This window comes from Anabas testudineus, chromosome 10 (assembly GCF_900324465.2).
Source record: "Anabas testudineus chromosome 10, fAnaTes1.2, whole genome shotgun sequence".
Lineage (NCBI taxonomy): Eukaryota > Metazoa > Chordata > Actinopteri > Anabantiformes > Anabantidae > Anabas > Anabas testudineus.
The window spans coordinates 15472409-15499224 of record NC_046619.1 but is presented as its reverse complement, the minus strand read 5'-3'; the positions used below and the strand labels follow the sequence as shown (position 1 = coordinate 15499224).

Genomic DNA, 26816 nt, shown 5'->3' with positions numbered 1-26816 from the left:
ACTGTGTTTTGTTTACAGCACATCAAAGCAGAGCCAGCTACATGATTAGGAACAATGTCTGTTGTCTTGATGGAGAGAAGCACGATACAAAGCCAGAAAGCCTGAACACTTTCCATACATTCTAGTGTTGTGCTGAACGGAACCACTGAAAGTGAAGGTTCACTAGACAACAACCCACACATGTGCTCAATTAGACATTACTCAGAGTTTGTACTGTGGAGCTGGTAGGGTAATGTCCGTTTAATGTCCACGCTGACTGACTCGGACATTTGCATTCTCATACATCTCCTCTGGGCAATCTCTAATTCAAGGCTCCAGCACATGTCTGCAAACGGCTTAAGAAAGATGGCAGGGAGACTAATGCCAACATTTCACTAATAGAAAGGAAGTGTCCTCTTGGCCCCAGAAGAGGACACTCAAAGAAGAGCTTAAGGAAGCGACCAGTTTATATCTGAAGTCCATCCTTCATCAGTGTGTAACATTCTAATGATGGGAAAGGTATGACCCTGATTATATTAGCCTACGCGCTGGTGCACTCACTTTGTTCCTGGTCTATGAGCTAAAGCTAATGTGGCTAAGCTGTACAGTGTATAGAGGAATCCTGAAGGAAGTCTTGGCTCACTGACAAGACATTCAAGTTCAGAGAAGGGTGCAAATTCACGAAATACCAATGTGATTCTTTGATTCTGATGTTTTAAAAGAGCAGGGGAAGTTCAAAATGTAATCCCAAACACACACTAGTTCCGTTTTCTATATGTTACACCAATCTTAGTGTTGCATTTCTTTATGAGTTGCCCCCCATCCTCTGTTTGTGCTGGCTTTGCTTTTATGACCACTCTAGTGATCCGTCGCCACTGCAGAGCTGCTGGTGTTAACACAGCTGAGGCACATTAAACACTCTGTTGTTCTTGCCTCTTACCTGGCTCCGGGCTCTGTTTGTAGTCAAGAGTTTTTTATGCCCACTTCAGAAGCAGATGCAGATTTGTGCATGCACTTTCTCTCTCCCACCGGGTTTGACTTAGAGTGCACTAGTGCAACAATGACCCATAAAGGATAAAATGTCCTTTCACTATAGTGTCTTTGCAACCAGTCATCCAACAAATGCCACAAATGCTCTCTGTGTCATTTTGATATTGGCAAGCTTTTCTTTTTACTGTTGAAAAAGATCAACATAGTAAAGTGAGTCTGTTGGTCATATGTATGTAGTCTAACATTAAGTACTTTCACATATTTCCTGCCTTGTATAAAGCTGGATAGCACTGAGTAAATAATAGTCAGAATCTCTTACAGTATTTAAAGCACCTGAAGTGGAACCTCCTGACATTCACGGCTAAGAAGCAGCTTGTCCTGTCTGTAAAACTAAGAATAAATAATACATTAATAGATTTAGCGCAGGACGTAAATGAATTTTAATGATATCTGCTTTATACAGTTTTTTTTTTAAATAATTTAATTAAAATGTTATTAACATGAGCAGACAACTACAAAGCAGCTATGTTGCCAGTAAGACAGAACACTACTTTTGTCCAGTATCTTAAATGTGAATAAGATTTTTGATTCTTATATAAACAAAACCTTATATTTTATATCATCACTTTTGACACCTTGCAACTATTTGCTGACTTTCTGTAGATTGATCATTGCTTGATGAGTTCATATTAAAACAACTAGAAGTGACAAATACTGGTTAAATACATATATACATATATATACATACATATATAAGACATACAGCTTGCTCTCATAGAAATTATTTTAAAAATGATATATAATAATATATGATTCTAATAATTGTTTTGTTTGCAGTTTTCGCAGCATTGATTGTTGTCTCCCTTGGAAAGAGCCTGAAGTACCGCTTTAAGGCACTCTTGGCTCAAACACTGCTGCCTAGTTCTACATAACTACAGACTAACATGGATAAAAATTATAAAAATGTAATCAAAACTTTGAGAACACCTGTTTGTTACATATGTGTTTAATTTACAATAACAGTTGGCACAGTCTGAGTCCCTGGAGTCCAGGTGGTTGAGCGACAGTGAGCTGGGTAATATCCATCAGTGCGGGTTTGTCAGCGGTTCTGTGAGCTTTGTTGGTGGGATTGTGGGAGAGCCAACTGCAGTAAAGGTTTTTTATGATGTGGCAGAAGTTGTTTCTTGGACTCTGTGCCAAGAGCGATCCAGATGTTAGTTCCACCGTCTGTTTCTATGGTGTACATATATACATACGTTGATGTTCATTAGAGAACACAGAGAACCACATGCTTCTGATGTGTTTTTCCCTTTTCTCTAACTGAAGGGATGTCAATAATTTAAAGAGCCTCATGAGAGATAGCAGCCTGTATCTGACACTTATTATCTTAAAAGTTTTTTTTTTCCTCATAACAAACCTAAAACATTCAACATCTCGTTCACCTAGCAGTGTACTAGTGGCTGGCAGGCAGTGACACACATTCAGACAGTGACAGTGAACAGGGCTGGAGCCACAGTCGCAGATGGACCTTGAAGTCTTTAAAGGCATGTCTGGCCCCGCAGCAATGCCCCACTGACAGCCCTCATTGCCTGGCTACAAACTGTAACTCTATAGCCTCATTTTCATGCTCCATATCCTCTTGATGACCCCAAGCTCAATTATACAGCTGACCCAGGCTTGATGATATAACCTTGGTCGTCTTTTGGGGGCTGCTGGGGCTCAGGGGTGCAACTCTTGTCTATCATGACATGTCAGCACTGAGCGCTAACCAGATACTTCCCTGAGTGGTCCCAATGGGGGTTTTGGAGGAAAAGCGGCTCCCATGGAAGGACCTGTAAATTTCACCACATTGCTTCACTAAGGGTATCTGTTTAGATTAACAACAACAACATTCTTTCAAGCAAAACTTCAAAATATTATAGATTGTTGGAAAGATTTATCCAAAAGAGTCAGTGTTTTGGGGCTCAGTGATGTAACAATCTCACTAATTACTGCAAGAAACATTCTCACAATTTCAATAAATCTAATCCTCACTTATGTGGGGACAAAACTGAGAAAGAAAACCATACACACATTTTGTTGGAAGACAAGATGAGGAAACTGGCAAAGAAAGGTTTGGATTTCTGAAGCTGCATAAACATCAGAGTGATACTCCTTGCAAGTTACTACTTGCAAGTGAACTACACTGATTAAGCACAAAAAAACTTTTCCACAATTTGAAAAGGTGATATTACTATCCTAGTGATGCGAAAGCTGAGGTCTGTTGTCCTAAACTTCTTGCACTAGCTCTAGCAGTCAGTGTTACAAACAAACAAGAATAGTCTAAACCTCAGCAGTAGTCTACGTTTCAGCCATTACCTGACATGACATGAGCTCATAAAGAATAATTTAGAGGAGTGACAATACTTTTAGAGCATTATAGAGTGAATACAGCTGCCAATATGTAGTTCTTAACTGTATTGTTGCTGTTGACTGATTCAGGCATAACTGTTGCACCATTTTGGCTATGGAGTATTACATTGACACAAAGTTAATTGTGGATATTATTAATTATCACCATATTATCCAGCCCTAGATACTCCACATATACATCCACTGATTTTGTTTTCTTTTTCATTATACTGCTGACTGAAACCTCTGTGGTATGCAGATACAATTTGACATGAATGCACACTGAATCTTACAGTACTAGATCTACACATTCCCATAGTCTCCATGCATGCTCAGCAGCTGTTATGCATTAATGTGCAGCCTTACTTAGTATGCACTATAAGCTCTGGAAAGGCTGCCTGTCACTGGTGAAGTGTTGCTTAATGGATGTGGAGTAGATTTACATTTCTAAAGTCGTGTGCATATTGCGGCGAATTATTTTCTATACAGGACTCATCTAATAGTAAAGAATAATGGCCATGGCAGTTCAGTTAACATGTTGCTGTTTTACTTTTAGGCTGCGATCAGCAACACTAAGGTAAAATATTCACATTCATATTAACACAACTGGGTTGTCTTGAAAGACTATTTTGTGTAATTATAATATACGATTTGTTTTATAACTTGACAATCAAATGTTGCTTGTGTCTTTGCCAAGTGCAGTTTCACTCTATTACATATAGATACAATGTATTGTGCATTTAATGTCTTACTGTTGTTCAATTTCTTTAAAATGACTATTGAAACTACAATATAATTATATATGAGTTAGGTGGCGTTAGGTATGGTACTACCCTCTTCACTGCTGATCTGGTGGCACAGCACCAAACTAAACTTCTTACTATCTTCAACTAAGGAAGATCAATGGATTTCCATTATCTTTCAACAGATTTTCCTTGTTTTAAAAGCATGAATCCTAATAAATTGATCACCTGACTGTAAACAGGTCAAAGTTTGAAGGTATTCAGTTAAATATCTCTAGCTCTACAAGGCCGATTGGCACATTCAAAACATTTATTATTCCCACAGAATGAATCTCATTCCCTTAACATTTCCTCCAGTAACACCATTAAATTGACATTTGTGGTTTTGAGTGAGATTATACAAAGATTGGAAAAACTGACATGAATGTTGGTTCAGACCTCCTCAGTGTGAACTTTATTAACTCTTCTTATCATTCATTCATTCAAGAATTTAATCTTAGCATTCTGACAATGGTAAACAACATTCCTGCTACATATTTGCATTTTAACATTATCAGCGTGAGCATATTGGCATGCATAAATGCCATAAGCATTTAGCACAAAGCAGCACTGGACCGTCTCATCAAGTGCGGCTGCAGAATCTTTTTCATATGCCAAAAAAGACATGACACAGTGTTTTCTTAAAATAAGATTTTTAATATTACTTATTATCATAAAGATATATTTACACACTTTACAGAAATAGAAAATAAAAACACAAAGCTACGCATGAAAGGAAAAAATAAAATAAGTACTCCAAGAGCTAAAGCTTATCTTTTATAAATTAGAAACCAAAAGTTCAAATATGTACACAGTATTTCAACCATTTCTGATACACTTGTTTTATTTATTTATGTCATTTATTTTTGCCCAGTTCAACATCAAAACAGAGACAGGGACTGTACATTTGGCCTGGTGAGTAATATGAGCACACACCATAAACAGAATATAAGTTTTAGGAGTAATACATCATCTTTCAAATGGAATCTGCTTGAGACCTAATAACACTGTTGCGATGGCATGTAAGCCTACAAACTGCATCTCTTCTCAGATTGTTCTGAATGTAGCAGATCTCAGACACAGTGGTTATGTAGATGGAGAATGTGTCGCAATCAAGGCAGGAGGGACCTGTGCTATTCTGAGTGTAGGAAGTCTCATTTTGAGAAGAGAAGATAATGACAGATCATAGTCATTTCCCTTGGGAGTTAAAATCTAGTTATCCTTTGGATTGCCCAGCCGATGGAAAAGTGTGAATGCATTGGATTGAATATCAGCCACTTGATCCTGCAGACAGCCACTCTGAAGGCCAACATGATACAGTTCGATGGGCTTAGAGATTCACAAGGTAAAATCATGGAATGTGTTGTGTTCCAACTCTGTTTCCATTTTCTCAATGAGTAAAAGGCTTGGTTCACTGTAACTTTAAAAAACATACATTTTCTGTTTTGTGATCTTTTTTGTGTGCGACTTGTGTCTATGCCTATTGGAAAACAGAGATCAATATCTAAGCTAATATTTTAAAACCTGCTGCTAGCTTTTCTCGTCTCCGTCAGTAACAAATAATCTATCTCTCGGCTCATCCCGACTCCTTACACACTCCCAGCCAAATGCATTTGGACAAAAAAAACTAAACACAAAGGGGCAAGTTGTCGGAACAAACATTTTTCTACTGGGAAAACATGCTAACAAGTGCATAGGAACATTACTCAGGCCTTGTGATGATCACAGAGAAGAGGAACTGGAGAGAAAACATTGAGAGGATAGGAACTGCTTCTCTTGTGTAAGCCTTGCTGGAAAAGACCATTAAGGAAAATGGTTTTGCTCCTCGAGCATAATGTATTGGTTTACCATTTCAGTTTGAGCCTGGACTTGCTTGTCCTTTCACACCACAAGGCCCATTAACCTGATGTGCAGGGGAGGGCTGTGGGCTATGATCTACAAGAAAAGAATGCCTGAAAGCTTTCACGTGTCCACGACATATTGTGCTGCAGACTACTTTTATATTTTGATACATCCACAAAAGATACAGCTTTTCACACTGTATTCAAAAAGTAAGCTTTGGACAACCAGCTAGACAAGAATCAGACAAAAAAATTGTCACAATACACTGGAAAACCATTCCATACCAAGAGACTCTTGTTTTCAGGGTGTATTTTTCCAGCAGCATAATGGAATTGCAAAAAGTGCAGCCTTGCAAACCCATGCAGAGAAGTCTTGGAGCAAAGCCACGTCTATTTGTTGGGACTTGACACCGGAGTCTTTTGGATCAGTGGGATATTTGGCTTTTTGATTTTTGGATTCAACTGATAACCAGACCAAGATTAAAAATGGTACTCAACATAAACAATGGTTTGCTCTGGTCTCTGAAAGGGCAGCATGGCTGGTGCAGATGGTGAGGATACATTCATGAAGAACAGTGCGGATACAGACGTTGCTCGGCTCCGTAACAGTAACTTCTGAGATGGGGAAATATTGATTTGAACCCCTTGTCATGACCCAGTCTACTTCCAGCTTCCCAACTCCTGTGACTTTGACCTTCCATCCCCAGCTCATATCTTCCTACTATCTTCCCCAATAATACATGTCTCACTCCCGAGGAGCATTAATGAAATCTACATCTCTGTCTGAGCGGGTATGAAAAAATAATGGTGGAACTGAAATTATTACTCTTCACAGTGCCCTAGGATTTAATACATTTTTAATCAAGGTGAGCTAGGCTGGGTGGATTACCTCTGTGATTTTAGATGCTGTCTTAATAAAAGCTTCTCATGCTGGGACTGAAAAGATTCTGCATTTTATTATAATATTTGCATGAGACATGGCGAGAGGGAAAAGGTATTTGAAATCTAGGTTAACCTGCCAGTTGCTTATTTGGTGAAAACTGACTTGAAATATGGTGTTTACAGATTGAATCGCAGTGGATTTAAATCATATTCTCACCTAAAACTAGGGAGTTTCTTTGCACACCTAATGCGCAACAAATGATTGTGATGTAGCTGCACGACAGGTTACGGTCCTAATTTGTGACACAGTTACACTCTGAATCAGCAGGGGTTTGAAGATTGGAAAGGGGGAAGGGTGTGGCTTCAGTCTAAGCATATTTAACAATGAGCTCAGACTAAGTGGCCCCGGCCAGCCTTGGGGAGATCCATCTGAGAAAGATTAACTCCAGGATTTAATGAGCATAATGATCAAAGCCACGACCACCTGTGCTGTGGAAGGGCAAGGACTAGAAAGGCAACTGTACCCAACGCGATGTAGGGAAAGAATCACGACTAGAAAAGATTTTATCTGGATACATGGCTATATTTGTGAATACATACAGGGAGAGTAAAGATATAGTATACGAAAATATGTTCATATAAGCTATGAATGTACTGTATGTTTGTGTTTTGTTCAATAAATGCACAAAATAGACTGTTCTAGTACAAGCCTCTATCACAGCACCCTGAGAAAAAAAGAAACAAAACTACTTAAACACAGAAATAAACATAAATAGTAATTTATTCCAATATGATGGAAAGGCATAGCAGTTTGTCAGTGAAAGATATTGGTCAAAGGGCCAAACCAGCCTTATGCTGAATATTAAAACAGCCACCTAGTTGTACGCTGATCCTTGTGGCATATTAACTGTGCTAATGTTTGCTTTGAGACTGTGTCTTTTTTTTTTTTTTTTGGTCTAATTTAACTTGTCCTCCTTGCTAACATTGTCTCGTGGGATTTCTGTTTGCAGAAATTTCAAATGCATAATGTGTCAGTGTATCAAGACTTCAAACAAGAGGTAATGTGTTTCTCCCTAACCTTTCATTCCTTCAATCCTGGCAGCATTGTGGAGAAGGTTATTATTTGGCACTTCATTAAAAGGCAAGGTGGCCTGTCGGTGGAGCAGACCGCCTCTGCCAGTTAACAGTCGTGTAGAGCAGCTGCACAGGGCAGCAATGTGGTGAGAAGGCTGGGGATTGGGAATAGGATTGGGATTGGGATTTGGGGTCAAAGGACTCATCCAAGGTGGGACATGTTACAGTAACCTTGAGCGTGTCAGTAAACCCCCTTAAGGTGTTAATGAGTTCAGAAACACCAAAATAGCTTTGGATTAAAGAATCTCCTAAATGAAGGAATTATTCAGTCACTTAAATAGATTGTTTTGACAATATGTGCTCTCTTTTTAGTCCAACTTTAGTTTGCATGTGGACATACTGTCATTTGAAGTTACAAAGCACCATTAATAATGATAATTAAGCAGTGGTTATAATGTCATTCAGATGTGACGCTCTTGCTCTTCGATTTTAAGCATGAATCCTTGGATTCCTTTTTGCAGCAGACATCCAGAGTATCATCTGTGAACTTTATACTTCCTATTGTCAACTAATAAAACTGACACTGCCCTTCTGCATGATCAGCGCCCTCTCCCGCTAGTAAAGCCAGGAAGTAGCTACACAGCAAAGAAATCAGCAGCTGCAGTAACCTTGAATCTGAGAGATGGGAATACCACACCATGGAGAAGTGACAGATGCTTTAAGACTCAGATTGTTTTGACCGGGCTCCCTCTCCACCACATGTCATGCAAAGTGTGTGAGACGCTCAGGGAGATCACTATGATTGGGCTCTATTAAGCAAATGATAGGAAAATTTAAAAAAACACTTGGGAAAAGACAGAGATAGATAAGTAGTGAGGGAGTCAGAGAAACAGAGAGAGAGAGACAGAGAAATAGAGTCTGATAGCTCGGGCTCAATACCCCCCACCCCCTTTCCCTGTCCCCAATTCTTCCTAGAGCTGAGGGTGAGCGGCTTGTCCTGATTTTTTGTGGACAGAGTTGCTTGAAGAACCAGCAGGTGCTATGGACATCACTCTTCAGGCTGGGCAAGCGTAGGCCCTTCGTTGCAAGGCCCCCCAAGGCAAAGGAAGAGCATAGAAATCAGAACCTGGGGGAGGGCGCTCAAAGCAGTGCCTGCAAAACAGGAAAATAACACAAAAAAGCTTTTTATTACTAAAAAATCACTTTATGATGCAGATATTTCAATTTCCTTTCTAATAAGCTTCCCCCACAGAGGGGTTGTACTACTTTGGAGCAGTTATATCCTATGTTATCCCATAGCTGACCTACTAGAAGACAGGGTTATCCTGAACAGTCTTTGATGAAAAAGTACTGCATGGAGTAAAAAAAAAATAAAACAGAAGCTATATCTTACTATAGAACAAGACCAACATTATACTATGCTCCAGGGCACTGGCTCATTCCTTGACAATGAGGAAATGTTTCATCTTCCTTCATCTTTTATCTTCTCCTGTCCTGTGATAATTCCTCAAGATTTCCAATGCTGTAAGCTTTGTTGCATGACAACAAGGTTCATTCAGTGATATGAGCCTGCTCTTGTTTCCAGATGGCATATTTCTGTAGTCATGTAATCCCTCAAGAAGATGTGCGGTATAGTATCTAATCTCTACTGAGTTTTGTTGTTGTTTGTTTTCGTCCTTTATGCTGTTTGGGGCCACAGCATGATCTCAGTGCAGCACTCCCTTGAAGTCATACTACATCACACTGAGTGTATGGGAGGAGTTGCAGATCTGCTATACATTGTTTTGAGGGAAATCTCTTTAGAGGACACATTCACTGAGCTTTCTCACACTGCCTCAATGGGTTTTCATAAGTTGCCTGCAGCTTTAAATCTGTATTATCCAAGTTGTCTTTTGGACTGTCACTGGCATGGCTTAGATCCAAGAGTTGTAATAGCACGTTTGGATCTGGGTCTACTCAGCAGCTCAAAGAGGATGACCCAGGTCGCTCACATCTGGAATGTGTAATAATGAAAAGTCAAACTTTGCCTCAGGTGTCATAGGGAATAAAACATGAGATACTTTTGACTTTGAAATAAAAAGGGGTTGCTAAATAGGATGCTGCTGCAGGACGGACACTGTCAGGACAAGTGTTCTTAATATTTATTATAAGTGCAATAATGACATATCCACACAGTCTGAGTCTCACCAGTCCTCGGCTGGATGTCTTTGAACCGAACTTTAGCACTGATCAAACAAAATGCATCTCCAGCTGCTTCAAGAGGTGTTTTTTCCATCATCGGCTTAAACTCAAGAGGAAAGCAACACACATGAGCAAGGATAGAGCCTTTAAAGTTGATGTTTTTGAAGAGTGGCCGGTTGGGTGGACACAAGTCTTTAATTAAGACATAATTAATCCACTGAGACTGTGAACAAACTGTGAGTGAACTGTTGAGACTTTGAAATCTTTACATCATTCAGTCAGTGAAGGTTGAATTATCACTAAAATGCTATGCCGATGGGCTACTTGATTCCCAATCTCAGGTTTGGGTGACCAGGCATGGAGAAATGCTTCAATAATGTCAAGTATTACTACTTGTACTTGGTGCAGGAGTGGGAAGCTTACAAGAAAAGGAAGTCTTCAGCATGTTGTGGCTGTTGGCATTGTGAGTCACTGAGCCATTCACTTTTACAGAGTTTCACAACTTCCTGAAGCTCCCATATTGTGTGGCCAGCACTCTGGCACTGATCACCAGCTCTGACCATTCAGTTCTCTAAGAGGATTCTCACAGATTTTATTGGCAGACTAAAGAAAATTGTCTTTCAAGTGCACACTGCCCTGACCACTTATTGTTTTCACCTTTCTTGTGAGACTCTGGAGTCATTGAAAGGGCGAGTTCAAAAGAAGTCTGACCTTGTCCAAAAATGAAAGGCATCATAATTTACCATAGATTGTAAAACCTAACAGACTGCTTCACAAAATAGAGCTCTATGGCTTTGATCCTTTTTGATGAAAACTGATTAACTATGCCTCGACACTCTCTGGCTTCGGCCTTCTCTCATTTTGGCTTTAATTTACGGTGGACCTCTGGAGGTCATGTTGTATAGTTGGCACCTCCTGCTGGGATATTGTGTTTTGTCAAGTTTCCCTGTCTCTCACAGTGTCTGGGAGAGAAATGTGCTTCTTAATGCAGGGTCATGTTGTAACACTACTGCCTTCAATTCATAGCAACGCACAAACATTAGCAGCTGCAAAGAGAACTTTAATCTGTATATACTATAAATTTGATGATACTTAATTAGATGTTGTATGTTTTAGTTTCTCAATGAAGTGTGATCTGTTTTTTATATAAATACAGAAACTTTGCTTTGGTTGAGAACAGAAAATCAAACTGTGAAAAGGCTAAAGTAAAATATTATGCCTGATTTTGGATGACAGAGTTTACACATACTACCTTGTTTTACTTGACAACAAGTTAAACATTCATGTGATTAAAAGCATTACATCGAGGAAACCCAACTCTACATTGTATTATCTTTGGGAAAATGGTTTTTAATTGCCTTTATACTACCAGAATCCATTCAGAGATTAGATTTATATGTATAACTGTCTCCTATATGAGGAAATAAATGACGGAGCCTTAAATAAAATCTCTGCAGTTCTACCAAGGCATACAAGCTGGTAGGCCAAAGTCCAATAATCTGTTAATACAAGTACTTTATTTTAGTGCCAACAATAACATCCTTGTGTTGGAGTTGAGTGTGGCTGTGATGGTCATTGAGTTTCCAGTGTTGCTGTAAGAGTATGACTTTCCCATTCATCATCGAAAACATCCGCATTGATTCTGCCAACAAAGTATTCTAGGACTCAACATATTACTCTTAGAAATTCCACTATAAAATTGTTTCCTCACTAGTCAGCAGTTATGATTTAATATACTGGGAAGTGCTTTTGCTCATAATCTCTGGAGAAATGTGTAGTTATGACTTGAAAGTTGGACAAAAAAAATTGGCCACACACAAACACAGCAAAAATAGGCACATACCTTTTAATGCTAATCCAAGGTGGATAGAACTTTTTAATACGTGACGCTAAACACAACTTTGATGGCACGCTTTGCCAAACAAAACCTAACCTAAGTGTTTATTCACCCTTGACTGCTATAAACTCACCTTGCTCTAGAACGGCATTGGCCCCTTGTGGGAAAGACGGGGCCGTGGGCGTCTCCTCTTCCAGCCGGCTGGTCTGTGAGTCTGACCGCCCCTCGCAGTGTTTTGTTGAACCATTTTTCTAACCGAAGTCGCCTCTTCGAGCTCTCTGCCATGCTCCGTGGAGGCCATGGGACCTGGAGGACATACATCCACAGGACATACAATTACATACTAATCTCTCCAGCTATTTCACAATCTCTTTTCACACAGGGTATCACATTTTGATTCTAAGTCTATCAGTGCTGAAGCAAAAGATCCACAGAGGGATCGCAGTGGTAATGGATGAGGAAACAAGAGACACACATAGATAAGTGTCTGTTTCCAGAGGGGCCTCTTTAAGCCCACCTAGCATTTTAGCTCATTAGGTCAGTGTAATGGAACCAAACTACAGCAGATAGCCATAACCCTGGCTGAAGCCAGAAATCCAAACCCTCATGTCTCATGTCTCTCTCACTCTCCCTAAAGATTACAAACACCACACTGCCTCAGCACCTTCTGGAGGTGCATCCTGTCACAGTGTTTGATCCAAGATTAGAGATAAGTTTAATAGCACAGTGTCTCTCACAGAATGTGTGTGAATATCTTACGTGTGTGTGAGCAAGTGTGTGTTTAGAGTGATCCCAGATGTTCTTAGTCATCTCTCAATAAGTGTGGCCTGATCCGCTTAAGCCCCCTTTTTTCCAAATGGTTAGACCCACCTCATGTGTCTCAATGACCTTTTAACCTATTGTAAACTAAAGGACCACCTCTTGGATATCCAGATCTTTTTTCAATGTTTTGCAGCACATCTCTACTCGTAATGTGATATAGGGTACATGACTGATCTTTCACACTACACACAGGTCTTTAGTCCAGTTAAATCTGAGTAAAAGAAAGCTGATTTTTTTATTTGAGTGTTTCAAGGTTATGAACACATACTTTAGGTATTACGTCTTGAGTGACATGTTTTTAATGTTCATGAACACTTAAATGCTCATATACTGTCAATAATGGTACTGGAGCATTGAGGATGTGATTAAAATGGTACTCAAAAAATTTAATACTGAACCTTTGTAAGAGGCAGATTTTTGAAAGGCAATTTAGTAGTGGCTGATTTATTATTTATTATTATTATTAGTATTTCCTTAAACCCTCCTGCCTTACTAAAGAACCACTTGTTTGACACTCCACACCTCCAGTCAGGTAACACTAAAGACACCATCAGGGTAATTTTTACTTTAGTAGCTTCATTAGTAAAATTAGTTGTGTAGCCGTTTAAAAGCAGTCCATTAATATCTTCTGTGATTCCTTTTGCATTTTAAGACTTTTTCCGAGCCTCACTATCATCCTTTCTTAAAAGTCTGTCAAAAAGCTGACCGACATCACTCACATGGGGTCATGACATTCCTGTCTCCTCTCGCCAGAGACAGCGGCACCATTTTTAGGATTCCCAAGAGAAAAGGGACTTTGGTGAGGACACAACTTAAGAAATGTCAGCCAGCTGACTACAGAGGTTTCTGCAGCAACTACTGTATATTGAGGGCAGCAGTATATGCAGTAGCTTACAAAAGCAGCTTGCAAAATCTGTGATGATTTTCTTGCTTCTTTAATATTGTTTTCATCAGTCAGTATCGGTAGTTGTGGCTTAGAGGTGATACAATATTACAGACTGTTATATGAGCAAAGCACAGTTGTGAAGAACTTGCCCAAAACCTGTCAAGTACATTTAAAACACTCAAGTTTCTCTCAATGCCAAGACAAACTTGTTTCAAAGCAGGGCAGTTTCTTCATAAGCAAGATTTCAAATCTCAGCATTTCTCAATTAATGACCTTCAACTGTGGCTTTATTAAAGACATTTTTAAAGAACAATATCCATAGAAAATAACAAACAGCAAAGGTTTACTAGTTTTCGGGTTTAAACAACAGTGCATTACTGAGCTAGACAGCTTGTTGAATATTTTCAGTGCATATCCCTGAAAGGCCAGACATCTCAAGTTCCATTTCCACACTAATCTTTTCCCGCAAGCACATTACTCACTATATTTGTGGGTGAACAGTGGGCTAATTCATTTGGAGCAGGGAAAGTCTCTGTTGCATATTTCCACATCTAAAGTCCATCTTTGCCCCTAGGAACGTTAATCTGTACATTATCCATTTGTTATTGTTTCAGATACACAGTCAGTAACGGACATTTTGAAGGCATTCAGCTCATTTCTTTTAAAACCAGGGCTTTGAACATCAATACACTCAGGGTTTGAGTAGATTTTGAGGCTAACAGAGAAGAAGGGAAGGGATGCTTCCAGTTATTATCATATAAGATTCAGAAAACAACACTATATGCTTCACTATTTAAGGTGTCAGTATGCTTGAAACGAACTAGCATTTTTTGTCAGTGTCTAAAGGCAGAAGTTGCTTTAGGTGGGTTGAAGGTGGTGTCAATAGTCATTAAATAGACACAGCAGTCTGCTCAAAGAAAGAAGATATTCATGGTTTTGTACTCAGTTGTCACTTCAAAGTGCGAGAAGTAGCATCAATTGTTATCAACCCCCTAATTCTAACATTGGATCGGTATGAGGGATGGTGTTTCAGACACTGAGACACTTTGACCATTCAACAAGCGCTTGGCTTAGAGCATACTGACACCTTACATGTCTAATTTATACTGATACCTGCAGTATACAGTTATACACAACACAGAAATGCAAGCGATGCTTGTGTGATGAGCCAGTTTAACACATACAGTAGTGAAAACACATGCACTCACTCCCCAGCCACAAGAACTTAAACACACTGCAGTGCAGGATGGCAAAGCAATTGTACCTTTGCTTACACAGCTCATCCGCTTCTCCTCTCTGGGTGGCTCATGCTGTCATAACCCAGGTCAATAATGAGAAAATTTAGATGTCTCCTGCTATGGCAAGCTGTCAGCCACTGCTTGGCACTAAGGTTTGAAGGGAGAACATCTCACGATTCTCCTGACGAATCCCAAACCATCCAATCAGGCTACAGGACAGAAAAGTGTAATGAAAGCTGCTAAAAATAAGCCAGGCCCCAGTGATAACACTGGGAGTATAGATTAACTCTTGCAGCCTGTAGCGAAAGGATCTCAATGCATCAGTATGACTTAGAACAACAGCTAGCTTTGTATCTTTACCCATCTGTAGTGGAATACATGTAGTTAGAATATGGATAGCATCTGTTGCATTTGACCTTTAGATTGTTTCTATGATAGGTTATCATTGGATAATGCATATTACATCTCCACAAACAAAGATATCTCAGCTATCTTATTGCTCTGAAATTGGATCCTGTCTCTGTAATATCCCATTTGATCTTTTCCCATGAGATACTCCCATGTTTATGTTAAGTTAATAAAACAGTAAAACGCAGGATAGCAGATGTCTCACAACATTAAGTGTCCTATCTCCATGTCTGATGACCTTAGAGCCCTGGTTTGCCCTCTTTCCACTCAATCTGACTACTTCTTTCCCCACTTGGTAATTCCCTAATTAAAGTTTAATAAAGGGAGAATTTCAGGAATGCGTGGTTATTGCTGCTACTAGTGCTAGCATTCTTGCCACCTCCTGAAAAAGAAGTGTACGGAAGGAGAGATAGAGGTGGTCAGGAAAAGAAGATAATGGTTGACAGTGTCACAAACTGGCCACTTTCCAGACTAATGATGAATGTCTGTCTGACTGCTCCCTAATTCCATGCCCTAGTTTCACCACTACCTCCGAAGGTGATATCCGTTATGTTGTCTTTTTCAAATGGCCAGCTCTCTGTCTTATAATGGCTCAGTGGAAAGTGGAAAACTGACAGCTTATCCCTGTTGATTCTCCAACAGTCCATCAGTGGAGCCCAGAGAGATATACATCTTCCAGAACTTGTCTGCTCAGTCAAAGAAGAGAAATGTCTGTCCTCTGGGTTAATGCCAAGTTCAGCAGCTGCCCTCGTGGCTGGCAAGAGCAAACTGTATATCACAGCGCTGTGTCAGTGCAGAAACACAGAGAGCATGGCAAATGGGCCAGAGCTGCTTATTAATAGTTGTAAAGCTGATTTGTGTGTGTAGACTGCCAAAATGACCACATAACAAATGTCTGCACTTGCAAATAGAGCATATTCCTTTTTCTGACATCATGGCATAGGACACTAAATCATACCACCCCGTGAGTCTAACTATATATAACAAAAACACCAAGAGCTGTGTTTGTGCTTTAGAAACTGTTGCATCAAATGCAAATATGCACCATCAAGCATGGCCACCACGATTTAATCCATGCTGTGTTTGATTTTCTTTGTGTCACCGCAAATTGACTTGCTGTCATCTTAAATCTTAGCTGTTTGTTTACTCATCATGCATATCACTCACAGTCACACTGATTATGAATTGTGTGCAATCTCATTGATCCATTTTCATGGTTGGCTGAGTTTCTCAAATACATTTAATCTCCTTGTGCTTTTTTCTGTACCTACATCACTTGTCTGACACGACTGCAGAATAAATCTTGCAGTCACTGCATCACTGCAGTTTGTACCAAGGTATTGTGATGTGTAAGCAAACACCTGTGAGAATGGGAGGAGGAAATACCATACAGTATGTACAGTATGCCGACAGTTATGATCACAGTGTGATACTACTTGATGGCAAAAACTTAAGAACTCATGGCAGGATGAGTAATTTCTTTCACAGTAGACTGTGATGTTTTTAGGCACAGTTGTATGGGTGGCAATGTTAGTCAGCTGGTTGATCCACCACTTGGACTGAAGTTTCTCATCAACTATTAAAGGGATTTGCATGCAATTTTCTACAGACATTCATATTACTATCTCAAAGCACTGCCGACCCTAAATAGAGCTTCACATAGCTGCTAGCATAGCTGTAGAGTCTTAGTGTTGATTCTATGTAAACTGAGATTACATCTTTGTAAGCACTATGATTGAACTAAAATAGAGACCCAATTAAAACACGCCTTTAATGACAAGTCTGAACTTGCCATAGATATTAATAATATTAAAGCATTCCTTAACAACAAATTAAAATATAGTGGTGAATTGGATTTCTATTTTAAATAAACCAAAGGCTACCATTAAAGTATCTGCTAGACATGCACAGTAATATAAATTCAACAGCATTATTTGCCTACAGTGTATGAAAGGTATTTGGAGCTTATTAAGTGTGTGTAGTGACAGAACAATATTTGTGTTAGTGGGAGAGAGGAAGAATAAATACCCTGGTGTGTGTAGCCATGGTTATTACCATGACGTTGAAGGAGCAGGCCTGCTGTCTCCATCATGTGCCTCTCTCCTTCATTCACTAAAAGGAGAGAAGTAGCTTTAGGTAATGAATCCCTCTATAGCATGCCATTACCACAGACATACTGTACTAACCCACACAGCCAGACAGAGACATGTCATGGGCACAGATGCTTCCCACTGCATAAGCACATTAGGGGATCAGGATTATTTAGCCAGGGATGAGAAGTGTTAATTGTGCCAGATTCAAGCCAAACATTCTTTAACCTAGAATAAGCCCCAGCAGTGCTACAGTGATGTACTGAGGATTTGCTAGCTGCCTGATAGCATCCCCACACATTCATCCTGCACATATGGAATAGTGCCCAGTTAAGGATGTTGTCTCTTGTTGTGTAGCTTTCACAATCCAACATTTTGGTGTCGGAAATGCTGCTTATTGCATCCCTACCAGTAAGTCTGGGCCTTAGCATAAACTGGTACCAATTTGCTTGCAGACTTTCAGGCCACGTTACCATGGTAGCCACCGTGAAAGGCACTCAGTTTAGAGCAAAAAGAATGACATTGTCAGCCGAGATCGACCAGGTTCTCAATTTACAAATTTCTCTGCACAGAGTCTAAATCCACGATCAGCCCAGTCAGTGTCTGTGATGTTTTTAACGTCCTCAGTGGGCCACTGCTCTTGGCCTCTGAGTGTTCCTCTTGGGTGAAGAGGAGGGTTGTTTTGGTCGTGAGCACTTTCTTTTATTTTTGTCGGCACTGTTTGATATGCAGCATTGTTGTACTGTGATAATGCTGTGCTTGTGGCTGAGCTGAAGGCTGTCTTTGTCTATGCAAACTCCACTGAGGAAACCAAAGTGCGTGAAAAGTTGCTCCCATTACTGCAGCTTTTAAACTTAACCCTTTGTCCTGTTTTCTCTGGAAGTGCCCCTCACCCCTATTTCCCACAAGCTTCAGAACAAATTAAAAACAAACTAAGCAGCCTTGTAGTTTCTGGCTTTTTCAAATATCCCTTTGAATCAGTCAGCCGTCCGTGAAGTGTGGTGCTATATATGCTCCTGAATTAGAGAGTGTATGAAATGATGAGGTGAGAGACTGCGTTCTCTGCTATGATCAGAGTGCTGTAGGTTCAAAGGGCCGGCAGAAGCATTGAGCCAGCTAATGAAGCCACTGACTCCCCTCACTACTTGACTGCCTGATGGTTTATTCACAATCACACTCCAGCTGAAGGGGTGAATTTGTGGCTACCAGGTTAGTGCAAGTTGGCCTTATTGAATATGAGCAGTCAGAGATGCAAACATAAAATAACAGCAAAGGGAGCTTTCCTAATTCTTCTAGGAGTCTCATGACATCTGATCAGGAGCAGGAATGGTGCTGCTGCTGTTTCCATTACCATCAACGAGTTAAATTTTTGCGCATGGCAGCTACACTAGGTGGGTGAGGATACCAACCGTTGCCCTATTCTCAAGAGATTGCATGTCAAGGGCAAAAGGATCCTCCAACCATCCGTTTCCATGGGCACGCTAATCAGATGTGAAACACAGCTCCTCCCTCTCCTGTGTCATCACCACCCCCCCATGCTGTGAACCTGTGTGGCTTCTCCCACTTGAGATGTGGGAGCAAGAGAGAGAAACAGAGAGAGCTAGAGAAACGTCACTACACAGGGTTCACTGCAGCTTTTAATGCCTGAGGGGACCATCACCCCTCCCAATAGCATATACGTATAGTACTATTAAAGGAAACTAGCACCATTGCATCAGACAGGGTTACCTCTCAACCAGAGTAAAGAATACAAAACATAACTTTAACTAGCACAAGGTTACCATCACCTGCTGTCACACCATGAGATGTTGACATTGATGGTGGAGATGTTCAATGTTTGGCAGCTCAGGGGTGAAAAATACCTATAATAATAAAAATAATGGCTGATGTCTACATTTACATTTATTTATCAGACATGTTTTAAATTGTCATCCACACTAGCTATTTGGATGATGGAGACACTAATTTTACTGAATTTGTGTGCACATTTTTATAGTGTATGTCCTGAGGTCACACATTTCGTCACACATATTAAGTGAAAAAATAAAAATCATAAAGACTTTTACTGACAGGCTCAGCAGCAGATGACACAAAGTTCAGTGTTTGTAAGGCATCTGAGATTCATATAACCTGTAAAGATAAACTGTTCGCCAGATGTAGATGCATGTTTATGAATGTCATATAATGTTTTGGTCTTCTACTTTTTACAAACATCTGTTCATGTTCAGGGGCTCTGACTGTAGGGTGGTCTCAGTGTCCTCAGCCAGTAAACACTGGAGGGATCCATGCAATTAATCAGTGACTGTTCATTTGATTAACCAATATTTAAGAGTAGACCTGTATGTGTGAAATAGTATCCCAGGGAAAATAACATTAGTGATCAAAGACTGAAGTGATTGTGATGAATAATGTATGATTTCATAAATTCTGTCACACAACTCAGTTATGTGGAAGTCGGAGAAGATTTTCCAAAGTCCATTTTTTAGCATTTAATTTAATGCAATAACATAAGGAACATGACAGTTTGAGGCCCCCCCAGGTGCACCACTACATCCTATAATTCTCGGAGAATAAAGCCGACATCCACATCCTGTTGCCTAAGGCTTTGAGTTTAGGCAGATCCCAGTGGGGGCATCACTAAATGAACCCTCTGCACCATCCACAGCCCCAATCCACACTGCCATCTTCACAGCAATGAAATCCTTTCTCTGCCTTAGAACAGCCTAACAACAGCCAGCTGTGCAGCGCTTTTAACTGTATATGAAATCTCACTGATCCATCATAGCAACTATAGAGGTTAGACGTTAATGGCATCAATAGCCTAAAATATATTTATATGACTCTCTTCTGCTTATACACACCCATTTAGCTATACATACAATGACACCTCCAATATACAGAAGTAATATTTTTTCCATTCTGGCTTCCAATAAATTGGGCATGAAAGTAATTAAAGCACCTGCATTCCTAAAGACCGCAATATTTATTCTGTGGTCTGGCAACCCGTTAATAAAAATGTCCACTCAGATCTTGATCAGGAATCTGATCTGCCAGGACAACCACCGTAAATGTAACCATGTTCAAAAAGGGAGTCATAAATCACTTTAATATTGGTGGAAAACAGAGCAGTTTTGGAAAATATCTGGCTCTGATTAAGTTGTACTGAGTGCCTTGGGCCTGAGGTTAGGGTCTGGTGATCACATGAGATCTGGTTAACACGGCACCCCCACCCCACACCCCTGCTACTCCATGCCCAAACTGATAGGTTATGCCCTCAAAGCTCAAAGGGGGTCTGAACCACAACAGACGTATGCATAAGAAATCAGAATGGAGTCAGAATTTCATTTACTAGTAACTTAGCATATTTAGCAGAACAGATTCCTTCTTTACAACCATCAAGTGTCACTATTCCACATTTGAAGTCTGTAAAGATAAACCAGATCCGCAACTGGGAGATTTTAAATGTAGCTGTGACTTCCTTCACTACAGAAAACTTCTCCTAGATAGCCTCTCTTCCTTTCTGCCCTTTTATTTTTCTGTCCCTTGGCTCGTTTTTTCTTTTCTTTTTTATTTTTACTCCCCCTTTACTTCTTTCTCTTCACTGCATTTGCTCTCAAGGGACGATCTAAGTGAGTAGATTTATTCATTCAAAGGGTTCTGAATTACATTACAGCAGCACAGCAGTCTCATATGCCAAAATCTTCAACAGTTGTGCTCTCCAGGGAGCGTTAGCCCAAAGGTTAGGCTTATATCCCTACCAAATGAAATATGATTTTTCCTTAAATCTCTTCTCCGACTTCCACCCACTTTAGTACAATTGATTTCCATTCACAAAGCTCGTATTTGGTTATATTATACAGATGAAGTTGTTTATCATAGAAAAATATCTTCATAGAAAGCTGCAGCTACCCTGGATTTCATTTTATACCTCGTCATGATAATAATATATTTTAATTAAGAAATTGTCAATAGATCAGCTAACTGCAAATTGGATACCTCTATTTAAATTGCCTAAACTGATTTTATCTGGATGTAGATATACTGCCAGTTACAGCCATATTTCCAACAGTTTGTTGACATGTCACCAAGTGGGAGATATCACAGCAGAAATTCACTATAAAACTCCTCTTCGGCTGTTTGTAATTACAGTCTGAACAATATGACATAAATATAGCATCATACATCCAGATAGTATATACAATTATAGAAAAATCTCTGATAGCTGTCATGCCATTTTATAGTATGAAATGTCAAACACCCATTCCTAAAATAACATAGACATAAAATGTGGATCATAATAACAGTTCTAGCTCTACTATCAAAGCCCACTGAGGATAAACAAGACACAGTCAACAAGAGGATAACAAATCAGTCTTTACTCACATCCTAAACACTACTCATGGACTGTTTACTGTGTGTGTGTGTGTGTGTGTGTGTGTGTGTGTGTTGTCTGCAGCAGATAAAGCACACCGGTGCTGCAGACTGCTTTAGAAGTAATGCTGCATCTAGAGGAATTCCAGGTTCTTCTTGAGATGAATTTCATCTGTATATATGTGTGAGACATAAACCCAGCTGGTGCTCAGAAGCTCAAGAGCCTAAAAAAAGAAAAAAAATCTCTCTGTGATTCTCAATAATCCCGTAATAACCTTTGCACTGCTCCCCCTGTGACACAAGTGTTTGTCCACTGTTATTATGTTATGTATGGACATCTGGAAAAGTTTAGCCTCTTTTTTTTCTCTCCATGGCCACAGCAATCATCCACAGGCACCAACACCTTCTTTACATTAGACAACCTGTGATTATGATTTAATGCTTCCTGGTTATGGTCGGTGTAGACCCCTAGATGTTGTTTAACTAAATAATCAGACCTAGCGAGAGGCAGTGTTTTGTGCCACTAGGCTCCTTAACAAGTGGCTGTGTGTACTGTAGCCCTCCTCTTTTCTGCTGTACTTTGACCTTAATCACTTGGCTGAGCTGAACGAAGCCAACTAAACTACAGTACACATGGATGCTGGTACCACAGAACAGCCAGCCCCAACAATACATCAAAGTTTAATATGGAATAATAGCGCTCCTGACAGCTCTCATAAAATCAACTCCAAGCAGATGATTTCTCTGACAGATAATGACTCTGATCTGGGCCTCGTGCCCCGCTCACAGTCACAACTGCTTCACCTGTTCAACCCTGGCCTAACATTCACTCTGTCTGTGTATGCGTTTGCGTGGGCAAGTGTGTGTGTCTGAGCCAGCTACAATTCTTTTACAACACAATTCTGTGTGTCCCTAGGTGGAGATTGGCAGGGTGTTTCTGTGGTCGAGAAAATTGAAGCTTTGATATCTACTAAGGGGCTGTGACAGACACAAGAATGTTTTGAGAATAAGGACTGTTTATATAGCAGGCGTAAGAGTTACACAGGGAGGAAGAGCGATCGGCCTCGGAATGAATTATGGATACCACATGTCTAAAGCTGCAGCCCACTCCTGAGCCAGAGTGCTTTTCAAGGATGGGTAATTGAAGTGTGCTGCTAAGGATGCTAATATTACATAGAGAAGGCCACAGCAGCTCTTTTAGTGTACTGGCTGAATACAGTAAGCAGCATTGGGTTATTGAGGTGAATTGCCTGTTGCACTAGGACTTCTTGCTAATAAGCATATACATCCATAAATACAGACACACTCTCATCCACACTTCCCCACCCTGCATCAGTCAGATTCAGTTCTATATTCATTGCTTCCTGCAAGTGCACGCACACTTACACACACACACACACATACAGACACTCTCTCTCTGTCTCATTCTGTGTATCTCTTCTTTTCTCAGACACACATGTACACACACAGATGCCTGAGAGAGAGAGAAAGCCCACTGAACTGGAAAAGCGTTTGTCTCAAGATGAAAGGCTTCACACCCACTGCCTACATGCAGAGCCTCTTCCGACACCTTCCCGCGACAGCGCATACTGTAGCAGAGGCTTGTGCTACGCAGACACACTCCAGCTAGCATCCCTCCCCACACCCATGAACGCCGCAACACAGTTGCATCTCTTTCCTCTCTTTCACTCCCTTTCTCTCTCTTCCTTTCTGTCAATGGAGCTCTGATACTACAGCAGCAGCCAGGGAGGCACATAAGCGGCATGACTTGAACAACGTTGAGAAGGATAAGCTTCTATGAAAGCCCAAGGCACAACAACCTCGTTTCCCAGTCGCCGGTGTAGCACAGTGGGCTTTCAGGCGTGGAGCATGCTTAGCCACACGCAGGGTGCAAAAAACAACACTGACCATGATGCTAGATAATTGCTTCCCATTTACTCATGTGCACAGAGCCTCAGACAAAAATAGCATGTCGCTGTAACGAATGTGCTGGGAAGCATGGGAGCTGAGTGCTGTGGCAGTGGATCGATACACAGCACAGGAGTGGACAGCATCTTGCAAGCATAAAGTCTTCACAGTATCTTACCCACCACACTCTACACAGCAACTTGAACCTATACAGGATCTTACAGTATATTGCATCTTACAAGGCCTGTTTCTTCCAAGATATTGTATCTTACGTTAGTCTGTGCTACCTATTAGAGTCTTTATATCTTATAACAGATAGTCTAAACAGTATCTCCCACTCATACATAACATAACATAACATGAACACAGCTTCTGCCCATGTATCTTCCAAGCCACTGTAGTTGGTGGGCAGGTGATAATCCCAAGAATAGTCCAGACATTTACACAGGCCTAACTGTTGTTTTTTCACACCATAATGTTACCTGCATCACATCTGCAGACTGCCCTTCGCTCTCCAAACTGCCCCCTCCACATTTCTCAGAACCCTTTTACTCCCATGAGCCACCAGAGAGAATATGCCCTGCCCCTGTTTAATTGTCCCAAATCTATGTGTTTGCTCAAAATATTAGACAATATAGTTCCACAACAGAATTTATAGGTAGTCCAACAATGGCTCCAAAGATGCAGCACCACTTTACGGAAATTTACTGTGACAAGGCATCAAGACTGAACCCCTCCAGAGATGATCCATGCATCTGGGATCTGTGTTTCCCCCCATCAATGCGTACAACAATTACAGTCCTCATTATCATCACCACAGGAGGTACACATGCATATATAGGTGCTGTGTTGCTCTGCTGCACAATTACTGTCATATAATAATCATACAGCACTTGGGTCAGATGGAATACATCAAGCCATAAATTAATCAGCTTCACTCCACCTCACACATCATATACCATGCATATCTTACATTTCATAACAGCCCCAACACTCACCCATACATCCAGCCTATATATCACTCAGAAATGGCTCCACACATGAATGTCCATTAATAAAAGCATCTCCATGATATATATCCAAGTCTTACAAGCTTTATCAAGGTGAGGCATGAAGAAGAATGATCAATTTATGTTGAAAACACATTCAAGTTTACCATAAAAGCCATGGCAGTACAATAGCAGACAATATAACCACTGCAGTGCAGTACTGTATACAGCCAGGTGCTGATATTCCTGCCTTTTAGAGCCCACACAAGGCTAACCATGCTGGGTAACTGATCAACTACAGCTGCCTGCACAAGCCCAAGGCAAACAGAGAGAGAAATAGAAAGCAAAGGGAAACGGCTGGTGACAAGGCTGGCCGCTCCTGTACTCACCAGCACTGGCAGAACACAGCAGAGACACCAAGAGCACAATCACCAGCGTCAGGATCTTCACATTCATTTCTGCACTCCCCTCTGGCTCTCTGCTAGTCACTCGCTGATATACTGTAGTGGTTTGTGTGTGTGGATGGGAGGGAGAGAGAGAGAGAGAGAGAAAGGGAGAGCAGCTGAGCGAGCAAGGAAGAGAGAGAGAGAGAGAGAGAGAGACTGTTTGCTTCCCTGTGTGTGTGTGTGTGAGAAGTGAGTGGATCAGTTTGTGGGAATATGTGTGTGTGTATACGTGAGTGGTGGCTCCTTCACAGTGTGTGTGTGTGTGTGTATTTGTCTAAATGCGAATTTGTATATCAGTGTGTGACAGCGCCACTCCAAGACTGAAGGCACGTCTTTATCTGAGCTCTCCCACGGAGGTGTGTGTGTGTGTTTCTTCTTTTCTTCTGTCACAGAAACGGCTGCATGAGCCAAGTTCAGCTGTGAATGTGCTGGAAGTCTGTCTGTCGGCGTGTGTGTCTGTGTGTGTATGACTCCTGTTTGCCTTGGATAAAGAGACTAGTTGGTCATGTGGCTTATGTATCATTGACTCTGTGGGTCACGGAAAGGCCCCCCTGCCCCACCATCAGCTACCCTCCACCCCTTTCCACAAACATGCAAGTGCGCACGGCTGAGAGAGAGGGAGGAGTAGGTAGCAAAGGGGGGTAGTGTGGAGACGAAGGGTGGGGGTGCATGCAGGTTTATGATAATACCTAAACAGATGCTCTTGTTGAAAACTCTTTGAATTGCAAACAGGGCTGCTTGCCAGTAGTCCAGGAATCAAAATACCGGCTTATGAGGGGAAGTAGATGAAAGAAGGGAAGGTGTGAGATGAGGTTCATGCTTTCCTGCTTTTGTATTTGCACCAGCTGTATAGACCTTTCTTCCTCACACTATTCTTTGCCCACAGTGGTGCTGGCAGCCCTGTCTCACCGAAGGTATGACTTGAATCATTCGTACTGTTTGAAGTTTGCGTCCGTGACACTGGGAGTAACTGCAGGAAAAAACTTATCAGACCCTGCCCGATCCCATTGCTTGCCCTATTTGTTCCACCGCCCCTGAAGTCATTTGTTTTATTTTGTTATACAGATTATATTCTTTCCATGAACAAAAGCAGCAAGAAAACCACCACCCTACATAACTGTAAAATAAGTTGACTTGTGTTTTTCTTATTTGTTTATCAGACAATAAACAGGAAAGGTTGCATTTCTTGCTGTGAATTGTGAGAACTGTAAGCAGGCACTAGAAGTACAACAAGTTTTCTTATCGCATTTTACCATAGAGCAACACCAAGTTTCTATATCCCTTCTTGGGAAGAAAATCATTGGGAAGGACCATAAATTTTGTATGTTTAAACAAAATATGTAAAAGGAACACCGCGCCTTGTTACGACATTTTATGCCCAGTACAAAGACTGAAGATCTGGTCAAGAAACTCTCAGTAGGACAAGAAATGTATTCCATCACAATGAAAAATACATGTTGATGCATAAAGAAAATATACTAAATCTATTAAAATACTGTCTATGCGACGTTCACTTTTAGGTCCATATATTTAAACCCTCAAAGGTTCAGTGACACGTGATGAATGGATCGCCTTTAGTCGCAATCTCAACACACAAAACCCCTCACCATAGTCTTCCAGACAACTACTTTTCTATGTGTTGTCACTAAACAGTCACTTTAGCAGTGTAGACCTGAGAAGAGGGGCCCTGTGACCCACAGC

At 40.7% G+C, this 26816-nt stretch overlaps 1 protein-coding gene across 1 annotated transcript; it reads right to left on the bottom strand.

Annotated features, from left to right (window-relative positions):
- Positions 1-5609: 5609 nt before the first annotated feature.
- apln (apelin) lies at positions 5610-25585 on the bottom strand. The gene is made up of 3 exons (XM_026358175.1): positions 25059-25585; positions 12091-12263; positions 5610-9091 (listed from the first exon to the last, which is right to left on the bottom strand). The coding sequence occupies exons 1-2, from the start codon at positions 25123-25125 to the stop codon at positions 12097-12099; spliced, it is 234 nt and encodes a 77-aa protein (XP_026213960.1). The 5' UTR covers positions 25126-25585; the 3' UTR covers positions 5610-9091; positions 12091-12096.
- Between the last annotated feature and the right edge of the window lie 1231 nt (positions 25586-26816).

Excerpts from the sequence above, each read along its gene's own strand:
- apln (XM_026358175.1), bottom strand. The coding sequence starts at position 25,125 with ATGAATGTGAAGATCCTGACGCTGGTGATTGTGCTCTTGGTGTCTCTG. Across the intron at positions 12,264-25,058 it reads GCTGTGTTCTGCCAGTGCTG|GTCCCATGGCCTCCACGGAG; the intron begins GTGAGTACAGGA and ends TATGTCCTCCAG.